Source organism: Elgaria multicarinata, chromosome 17 (genome assembly GCF_023053635.1).
Source record: "Elgaria multicarinata webbii isolate HBS135686 ecotype San Diego chromosome 17, rElgMul1.1.pri, whole genome shotgun sequence".
Classification (NCBI taxonomy): Eukaryota; Metazoa; Chordata; class Lepidosauria; order Squamata; family Anguidae; genus Elgaria; species Elgaria multicarinata.
The window spans coordinates 28,922,836-28,932,746 of record NC_086187.1 but is presented as its reverse complement, the minus strand read 5'-3'; the positions used below and the strand labels follow the sequence as shown (position 1 = coordinate 28,932,746).

At 66.1% G+C, this 9,911-nt stretch overlaps 1 protein-coding gene across 1 annotated transcript; it reads left to right on the top strand.

The window, feature by feature from the left end:
• The first annotated feature begins 154 nt into the window (after nt 1-154).
• Nucleotides 155-9,024, top strand: SLX4 (SLX4 structure-specific endonuclease subunit). Its single transcript, XM_063143499.1, has 12 exons — nt 155-492; nt 1,058-1,267; nt 1,706-1,911; nt 2,241-2,524; nt 2,739-2,967; nt 3,323-3,432; nt 3,755-3,901; nt 4,565-4,734; nt 4,895-6,702; nt 7,323-7,419; nt 7,554-7,994; nt 8,176-9,024. Exons 1-12 carry the CDS (start codon nt 155-157, stop codon nt 8,534-8,536), a joined length of 4,401 nt encoding a protein of 1,466 aa, XP_062999569.1. The 3' UTR covers nt 8,537-9,024.
• Nucleotides 9,025-9,911: the final 887 nt, after the last annotated feature.

Below are 9,911 nucleotides of genomic sequence, written 5' to 3'. Positions count from 1 at the left end.
CTGCCTCCCAGGCTCCGCTGGGCGGCGCTGGCGGAAGAACCTCGGCGACGCTCTGGGAGTGCTGCTGGACAGCGCCGCTCTGGACGCGCCTCCGCTTGGCGGTGCGTCCTCCGGGCCACGCCCCCCGCGCCTGCGCGGCTGAGGCGGCGCTGCCATGGGCGAGTCCGAGGACGAGTTCAGGGCGCTCCCCGCAGGGGGCCTCCGACGACGCCGACGACGCCGAGGGGGCGCCGAGGGGGAGGGGGAGGGGCGCCCGGGGCCGGGCGAGGCGGGGGCTCAGCTGCCGCCGCCGCCGCCGCCCGAGGCTGACGGGGCCGCCCCCGGGGGGCTGTCGCAGGGGTCGTCGTCGTCGTCGTCGTCCGCTTCTGCCGCCCCCCGCCGCCTCCCGCCGCTGCCCCCCCGCGCAGACGCCGCGGCTCCTCCGCCACCGGGGCCCGGGCACGACTGCCAGCAGGACCCGGGCGGCGCCGCCCGCCAGCAGCACGGCCGCAGGTGCTTGGAGCCGGCAGCGCCCGCCCGCCCGCCCCCTCACCCCCCTCCCCTCCCCTCACCCCTCCCTGCTCCCTCCCCCTGCCTGCACCCCCTCCCGTCACCCCTCCCCTCCCTCCTGCCTGACCCCCTGACCCCCTCCTCTCACCCTACCTGCACCCCCTCCCCTCCCCCTGCCTGCACCCCTCCCCCTCCCCTCCTGCCTGACCCCCTCACCCCCTCCCCTCACCCTACCTGCACCCCCTCCCCTCCCTCCTACCTGACCCCCTCACCCCTGCCTGCACCCCTCCCCCTCCCCTCCTGCCTGACCCCCTCACCCCCTCCCCTCCCTCCTACCTGACCCCCTCACCCCTGCCTGCACCCCCTCCCCCTCCCCTCCTGCCTGACCCCCTCACTCCCTCCCCTCCCCTCCCCTCCCCCCTGCCTGCCCCCCCACCCCCTTGGGCTCTCTGAGCTGGTGGCCCCTTGGGACAAGGGTGGCCCAGCTGGCAGCCTCCTGCCAGGCTCACGAGCCAGCCAAGCCCCAAAGGCTGCTGGACCTCCTTGACCTCCTCCCTCTTCCTTGCAGGCGCCCGGATGCCCCCGGCCCGGCGGTGCCCGAGTGCCCCATCTGCGGGCAGCGCTTTGGCACGGCCAAGAGCCGAGGCAGCCACTTGAAGCGCTGCGCTGCCAGGATGGACGTCCCTCCCACGCTGCTGCTGCAGGCCGTGCGGCGGCAGCAGGAGGAAGCGGCGGCGGCGGCCTGGCCCTGCGGCCCTGGTCTCCCTCCGGCCCTGAGGTGAGCGGCAGGGATGAGCAACGGGCACGGCGGGGGCCAGGAGGAGAGGGCGGCTGAGGGTGGCGGCAGGCGGCATGCAGCGAGGGGGCCTGCAGTGCCAAGGGGGGGGGGTGCTGAGATGGAGCTACACAGGGAGGGGGGGTGCAAGAACGCCACGGGCGGGAGAGAGGCGGAAGGCCGGCACGGTGCCCGGTGGGACCACGGCGGCCCTTTTGAGCAGGCCTCGCACCCAGACAGGGAGGCTCCTTTCAGCCGGGGCTGGGAGAGAGCTGCCCTGGGGAGCTGACCGCTGCTTCCTGCCCGCCCTGCGACGGAAGATGCCCCTGCCTCTCAGCTGTCTGTCGCTGGAGAGCCGCTGCCATTTGTGTAGGAGCAGCAGAGATTGGGGAGGGCTCGTGGGCTGCCGGCGTGGCTGACTGTCTCTCCTGCCGCGTTCAGCGGCTTGAAGCGCAAAGGTGCTTCTTCTGCAGAGCCCTCGGCCAAGAAGCCCAAGAAGGCGGCCCGGTTAGACGGTGTGGATGAGGACCTGCTGCTGGCGGTGGCCATGTCACGCTCTCTCCTGGAGGAAGAGACGGCAGCGGCCAAATTGCTGGCCAGGGGGAGGCAGGACGGCCCTTCGCGAGGCAGGAAGCCCCCCAGAGCAGGTTTGCCATCGGGGAAGGGCCGGGGGCTCTGGAGGGGTGGCGAAAGCAGTCGTTCCCTTGAAGCGCTCCCTTTTCTGGAGGTGCGTCTTGAGCTCTTCCCTTTCCCGTTGGTGGAGATTCGTGCGCGGGACTGGCGGGTGAGGGAGGCCTCTGGATCCTGGCCGCAGAAAGTGACCTCTCTCTCCCAATTCATTCTTTGTTATCGTGCCCAAAGCTTTCTAGCCCCTTCCCCGGCGTGCCCCCCAGGTGTGGGCTTCCTTGGGGCCACGAGGCTCTTGCTGGGCTGGCGGGCGGAGCTGACTGTGCCGTGTCCCCCTGCTGTGGCGTAGGGAAAAAGAGCCGCGCGAAGCCTGCCCGCTCGCCGCCTCCGCTGCTGCTTCAGGACCCGGAGAAGGCGCGCCAGGAAACGGAGCGGCGTGTAGCATCGCTGCTTTCAGAGGCGGAGGAATTCCCCAGCACCCCTCCGCTCCCCGGCAGCCACCTGGCCTCGCCCAAAGGCCTGCAGAGGAGGTCGCTGTGGGAGTTCAGCTCCTTAGCCGGGCCGTGTGCAGCTGCAGGGAGCTTCCGTGCCGTGGGTCTGCTCCCTCCCCTTCCTCCGCAGTGCCCAGTCCAGGTGCGTTGGGGTTCCTTGGTGAGACCAAGGCTAGGGGCCTTTGGGAACCGTCCGTTTTGGGCTGCCGCCTGGTGTTGAACCATATAGATTGGGGGCGGGGCGGGGACTGATATATACACACACACGACTCCCACCCTCAGTTGATGGGTCATCTTGTCACTCTCAGTCAAGCTGCCACGGGCTGCCAGCGAATGCCCTGCCCTTCCTTCCCCAGAGCCCAGTGCCTGGCAGCCCCCCGGAGGCGGAGCCTGTGGTGCCTGACGCTCAGCCTGTTCGAGGCCCAGGCCGTGGGGACCTTCTTCACGGCAGCGTGGCAGAGCCAAGGGAGGAGCTGGCCTGCAGCCCGAAAGACGCTGAGGCGCTGCAGGACCTCACGGAGCTGGCTGGCGAAGGGCTGACGCTCACCCAGTGGGGCCTGGAGGTGCAGCGGCTGCAGGGGGCAGGTAAGGCTCGTCGGGGCAGGTCAGCGCTTTGCACAGCCGGGCGAGTGCTCCCAGCGCGGCGGGATGGGTGGCGCACCCGCAGGGCTCCGCAGCCACCAGCCGTTCTTGGGAGGCAGGATTTGGGGCCCCCACGAACTGTGCGGCCCCCTGGTGGGGCGAGTCCTTGCTTGCGACGTCACGCTGCGCTCGAGGCCTGGTGTCCGCTGAGCCATGGAGAGGCTCGCTCTTTGTGAAGGCTGAGAGCGCCCAGGGGATTCTCATGAGGAGCCCACACCGGCTGGCGCTGTGTCCACCTGCAAGGGCAGGGGTTGGGCCGGGCCAGAGTAGGTATCTGAACGGTTATTTCTGCCTTGAGGGCAAGAGCCGGCGGAGAAGGGTGCCCTGCAGAGCCGTCCTGTCCACTCCCAGGAGGAGGAGGAAGAGGAGGAGGAGGAGAAGCCGTCCCCAAGAAGTTGTCATCCAGCAGTAAGTGAAATGTGTAGCTGAATCCCCCTTAAAGCAAAGCGTGGCAGAACCCGTGGGGCCTCGCTGGGACACACCCTGCTGCCGCTGACGGGGGGCAAGGCAGCAGGAGGCGCTGCAGGCAGGGGGGGCGGAGCAGGAGTGGAACTCTGGAATCCCTCCCCCCCCCATCCCGCAGGTGTTTCCAGCCCAAACATGTTGATAGCGTTTGCTGAGCCTGTAAAGGTTTTGGTGGGGAAAGGGGGCGGCTGGGTGGGTCTGCTGACTTTCCCCAAAGCTCCCCTGACTGCTGCTGCTGCTGCTGCTGCGGCTTTTCCTCTGCCAGCACCCGCTCGATTCGTTGGCTGCGGCCTTCAGGGGTATGGTCAACAACCCCCACTTGAGTGACATCCAGTTCCAGGTAGACAGCGGGGACCTCCTCTACGCCCACCTGTTTGTGCTCTACGCGCGCTGCCCGCAGCTCATGCAGATGGTAAGGGAGGGGCTTCCGGCAGATGGCCTTTCGGGGGTGGGGGATGCGCATGTACACCCCCTTGGAGGTTCAGCCCTGAGGCGAGCCCGCCTGCCTGCCTGCCTGCCTGCCTGCCCCAGGCTGCTCTGGGTCTGGATTCTTGGCCTGCTTCATCCTGTGGGCCTAAGAGCTCCGCTCCGCTCCGTTTCCTCGGGATGCCGCTCTGGACTGGGGAAGCTCCCCGAGGAGAGCCAGCGCCAGGCGCGGGGCCTGCCTGCCTGCCTGCCTGCCTGCCTGCCTGCCTGCCTGGCCTTCTTCAGGCAGCCTCTGGGAGTCACGGTCTTCAAGGCGACGGCAGCTCCTTCGGCAAAGAGGCAGGAAGAAACCCAGAGAGCGGAAAGTGAGGACGAGTGGCGGATTTTATAGACCGGACATGGAGGAACGGGGTCGGGGCGAGCTCGGCTGCAGCAGGAGTCCAGGGGGCTGTGTGGCTGGGTGAAGGAGCGACGGGCTCTAGGCCTTGCAGGCTCCGTGGGCTGCGGTCCGTGTGGAAGCCACCAGGCAGCGAGCAGGGCAGGACGTGCTGGAGCGTCTCCCAGCCTGCATCCAGGACTGCCTGGCACAGCTTCTGCCCAGGGTGCGCGGCTGCCGCAGCCTCTGATTCTTCTTCTCCTCCTCTGCCAGGCTGACCGCCAAGGCTTCACAGTGGCTGAAGACGGGGCAGCCGAGACGTGCCGCGTGCTGCTGAACGACGTGCCCGGGGAGGCCGTGCGGGTGTTCTTGAAGTATCTCTACACGGCCGACCACGACATTCCTCGCCACGTGCTGCCAGACGTGGATGCTCTGGCCACGAGGTTTGTGCGTTGCTGCTTCAGGCTGTTTTCCAGCGAGGTGCCCATGGCGGGGCTGGCCTAGCAGCACTCCCACCCAGGCGCCTGGCCTCAGGAGCTCGTGGTGGGCAAACAGGGAGAGGAGGAGGAGGGGGAGCATTGCTGCTTACCCGTGTTGTTTCAGGTTCGGAGTGGCGGAGCTGGCTGCTCTGTGCAGAGCCCAGCCTGGTCCAGGGGTGTCTAGAAGAGAGGAAGAGGAGGAGGAGAAGGGGGAAGGAGGTACAGCTGCCACTGAAGAAGATGACGGCCGAGCGGAGACCTTTGAGGAGCTCTTGAAGTCCATGTGGCTGGAGGAGGACGAGGAGGATGCTCTGCTGAAATGCGCCCGCCAAGGCAGCGCGAGCAGCAGCAGGGACCACGTCAGCGGGCCGGAGCTCGAGGAGATCTACGCCTTTGCCGCTACTCAGCGCAGGGCAGCTCCAGGCAGGGCGGAGGAGGACAGGGGCAGCCGGCAGAGCCAGCGCAAGGAAGGCGGAGGACGGGGGCCCCCCGGGGAGGCCTGGTCGAGGAAGGGGCTGGAGGAGCCCCCGGCAGCCGTGGCCACTGGGGAGCGCCAGGAAGAGAGAGATGCTCTGGGGCAGCTTCCGCTGGGGGCCCAGCAAGAGGCCGAGGAAAAGAGGCCCCCAAGAGCAAACGCCAGCGGATCATCCCCAACGCAGGCCCTCCTTGGGTGGGCTGAGGCTTCGAAGGAGGGCAGCTCCCCAGAGCTCCCAAGGGCGTGGCAGGGATCCCCCAAGAGCCCCCCTGCCAGGGAGCCCAGCACCGGCTCAGCCGACCAAGACACCGTCCCCGGGCAGCCTCCCAGCCCTCCCCAGGGGCCGCCGAAGGACCTCCGGCCGGCACGGGGGCTGTTCCCCAGCGACCGCCATGGGCCTGTCTTGCCCAGGGATGACTCACCCCCAGGATCCTCTGCCGGAGGCCCCTCCCATGCTGGCCCTCTGCTTCAGTCTGCATCGCAGCTGCCGTGCGCAGTCGGGCGGCTCTCTTCCTCTTGGGACGGCCAGCAGGAGCACAAAGGCAGCAGGAGGCGAAAGAGCTCAGAGAGGCCCGGCTGTGGGCCACGTCCTCTCCAGGCAGACGCCGAGGCTGCCCTCATTGTGGTGCTGGATTCTGATGAAGAGGTGGAGCTGGGGCAAGGGACGGACCCGGGTCGCTCTGGGCCCAGCCCGGGGGCCTCCGGACGTAGGCTGAGCTGGGGGGGGGCGGACGTCTCCGGCAGCCAGGGGCCATCCCCCCACCCGTATCGGATGACTGCAGTCCCTTTGCTGGCAACGCTAGTCTGTGAGGATGCCGGCAGCCCCCCGGGCGAAAGCCCATGGCTTTGGGGTCTGAGCAGTGGTGAGGAGGACGGCAGCTACGGCGAAGGACGGACTCTGCTGGTCCCAGACACTCCTCTGCTGAGCAGGCTGGAGGCAAAGCGCAACGGCACGCCTGGGCCTCGAGAGCCATGGGCCCGGGCCAGCCCCACGGCTCTCAGCTCCCCTCCACGCTCTTTCCCAGACAGGCCGTCGCTGCAGAGCTTACTTTCCGCATGCGACCGGCCTCCCTCGCTGCCCTCGGCTGCCCGCTTGTCCGGCAGTGGCCCATCCCCCCCGGGGGCTGATGTGGTGGTGGTGGTGGACGACAGCGAAGAGGAGCCAGAAGCAGCCCCGCCTTTCCCGGGGGGCGCCTCTGCTCCAGGGGGGGCTCTGCCTGCCCGGGAGGAGGCTGCCGGCGGCCCTCTGCCCTTTGTAGGACCCGGAAGCCAGCTGGGGACTCTTCTGCGAAGCGAGGGAGGAAGCCCCAAAGGCCACTTTGGGAAAGGCCGTTCCTGGGAGCCGGCGTGGGCCGGTTGGACCGGAGAGGACTCTGACGACAGCAGCGAGGGGCCCCCCCTCCCTCTCACGCAGATGCTGCCAGCGTCAATGCCGCTTGAGGAGACGCCAACGCCACGTAAGGCACTGGCCTGACCCCGGGGGGGGGGGAGGGAGGGGACCTGCCCCTGGCTCCGCTCTCCGCACGCGCAGCTCGTCCACTTTGTAGCCGGGCGAAGAGCTCTCTGACCTGGGCCGTCTGCTGCCTGAGACCCCACTGGCATAATGACACGAGCGGGAGCCCTGAGGCTGCTTCAAAGCTCTCCTCAGGTGCTGCTGCAGCGGCAACAGCCCCCCCCCCCCCCCCCGGCCCTGTCTTGTGGAGAGTCCTTGCCTCCAGCGGCCGAGAGCACACACACACACACACCCCAGGCCAAGATGGGGGCGGGACAGTGCGGCCAGCGACCGTCTCCCATGATTGGCTCAGCCACGGCTCTTTGGAAGCCCCTGGGGCCAGCCTTCCTGAAGCCCTGTCCTGGCTTCAGGAAGACCGAGTTTGTGCGTTGCGGGGATTTGTGCCTCGTGCTCGATTCTGCGCAAGGGCCTCCCTCTGCTGCCGCTTCCGTTACGGCCGCTTTGCCGGGCGAGGAACTGTGGCAAGTGGAGGCCGCTGTGCTGCTACTGCTGCTGCTGCCGCCAGTGCGACGGATCGCTGCTTCTGGGAGCTCATGGGCTTTTCTCCAACTTCTTGCGCCTCAGAGCTTGCCCGCCGGGCCAAGGATGTTCCATGTACAACTCCGCTGACGCCCCCTTATTCAGCCATGGAGACCCCCAAGCTGAAGAAGGAGCTGAGCAGGTGGGTACTGTCAGGATGGGAGCCGCTTCCTGCTGCAGCTGGAACGGCAGAGAAGTCCAAGGTCGCAGACAGCCTGTGGGGGGGCGGGGTGGGCAAAGGCCTGCGCTGACCTTCCTTCTGCTTTCCCGTGCTAGGTTTGGAGTCCGGGCCCTCCCCAAGAGGCAAATGGTGCTAAAGCTGAAGGAAATCTTCCAGTATACTCACCCAAAGGTGGGAACGGACTGCCAAGCGCGGCCCATGCCCTCCCAGCTGCCTCCGCTCCACAGCCCAGCCAAGACCGGCCCGAGAACTGCCCAACGGGCACCGGCCTCCAGCACTCCAAAGAAGCAGCGGCCAGGATTTTGTCAGAGGCTTCCACCAGGGAGGCCCGATCCCTCCGGAGGAGGTGATCCGGGCTGTGGGGAGATGGCTGAACCGTGCCGTTCGCAGGCTGGATCTGGGCAGCCAAAGGGGGCGGCGTTACCTGCAGCCGGATTCCCCGCTGGGGGCAGCACGGACGGCCCGTCCCTCAGCGCTTCGCAGGAGTCGACCGGGTCCTCCGTCGCCGGCAGCGAGGCCTCCGTGACATCGCAGAGGTACGAGGCTTCCTGGCGGGGGCGGGGGTGGGGGCGGAGCTCATTCTGGCCTGGTTCCCTTTGATCTGGGTGTAGACGTGTCCACATTCAGCCCTGTGCTCTGCGTTGAGATTTGTCAAAGGTAAGCGGAGGTGTTTTCTGGCTGCCTGGAGTTTTTTCTCTTTCCCTCCCTCCCTCCTAGCTCTTCATCAGCAGACTTTGAGAGCAGCACACTGGCAGCGGAGGAGGAGGAGGAGGAGGCGGAGGCGGAGGCGGAGGCGGTCCCGGCCTCTCAGGCTGCGGCCCGTGAGGCACAAAAGCTGGCGGCCTTGCAGCACTACCTTCGTTCCAAGCCGGCGCTCCACCGCCAAATCTTGCGCTACCAGCCCATCGAGCTGGCTGTGCTACAGGCGGAACTGAAGCAAAACGGCATCAGGATTGCGCTGAGCAAGTTGCTGGACTTCCTGGACGTGCGCTGCATCACCTTCACCACGGCAGAAGCCCGCCGAGAGAAGCAGCTCCGCCACAGGACCAAGAAAAAGGGGAGGCGGCGGCGGCTCTGAGCCCCTGCTGGGGGGCAGCGCCGTGTCCTTTCTTTGCTGCTGGCTCATTTCCCCTTCGCTCCAGCTTGCTTGTCGCCAGGGAGAGTAAGTGGCCTGTTGCTGCCGCGACTCTTCCCCTCCCCATTCGTTTCTGGGCTGCAGCGGAGCGTTGCAGGAGGCCTGCGCCGTGAGCGGAGCTTTGCCTTGGGAGCAAACAGCCCCTTCGCCTGTGGCCACCTCGGATCCGTGCCCCGTGTGGGTCCCCGGCACAGCTGGATCAGTCAGTGAGGGAGACCTGCTGGCTGGCTTCCATTCTAGCCACCTCGTGGGTCTCGCGGTGCCATTGCCCGTTTTCCACTGGCCAAGACTTGAGGAGGTTTGGTCATGCGGAACTTTTGTTTTCTTCGGGCTTGAGTGTGTCTCCCTCTCCACCACCTTCTTTAATGCTACTTTTATACAGGTGAGCTTGACACGCCGGTCTATAGAATAAAAATTATTTGCAAGGTTGACAGGAGGCTTGACGTGTATGTCGCGGAAGCTGGGAACCGCCAACTCCTTCAGGCCTCAGGGCTTGAACGGGAGCACAAGGCCAGGCTGTGGGGGTGGGTGGGGGCGCATGTCTCCAGCTGCCCACGTCCAAGAAACAGGGTTCCATCTGCTTTTGTAGTGGACGTTCAGAAACTGAGCATCTCCACAGGGGTACTTTGGCACAGCCCTGAGCTGGAGGCTCCCCCATAAGCGAGGAACACAAGCGCCTGACTCAGCCAAAGCCTCAGCTGAACTAATGAACCTTGGTAATGAACCTCCCTCTACTTTTTAGCAAATCTAGGTAAAAAAGAAAGGGGGGGTTGTAATGCAAGACTCTAGCCGAGAGAGGGGGGGGGCGGAGAGAGAATATGTAACATGTAACCTTTTAATTACATATATAAATAAGTTAACATGTAACTGGAAAAAACCCACAAATCTGGGAGTAGTGTAGAAGTAGACAACCGTTACTGTTATGCACCTCCCCCCCCCGCACCTTCAGTTGCTCTTTCTCCTGTTCCAGCCTGGTCTCCTCCATCCCTATCCCAACGGTCAGTCTTGTCAGTTCGGAAAAGCTGTATGCTTGACCTGCCATTTCAAGGCGCTTTGCCTGGAGTCCGTCCCGGAGCCCTTGCTAGCACAGAGGCCAGGCGCCTCCGGTGCGCCGCTTTCCCTCAGCATCGTGTCTCAGCTGCTTGCTGTGGGAATAGCGGCCCGTACACGTTGCGACAGACCCGCGGTGGCAACGGCGAGGGAAATGTACATAGAGGCAAGCAGCGAGACCCGCCTTCCTCCAAATAAATCCCTGCTGCAGGGGCTGGTTTGGCAACCAACCAAGTGCCCGACTAGGTTGTGTTGTTTTGCAAACTAC

Bases quoted from the DNA above. Each gene is read 5' to 3' on its own strand.
- SLX4 (XM_063143499.1), top strand. From the start codon at position 155: ATGGGCGAGTCCGAGGACGAGTTCAGGGCGCTCCCCGCAGGGGGCCTC. The intron at 1,268-1,705 runs GTGAGCGGCAGG...TGCCGCGTTCAG, and splicing joins GGTCTCCCTCCGGCCCTGAG to CGGCTTGAAGCGCAAAGGTG. The intron at 1,912-2,240 runs GTTTGCCATCGG...GCTGTGGCGTAG, and splicing joins CAGGAAGCCCCCCAGAGCAG to GGAAAAAGAGCCGCGCGAAG.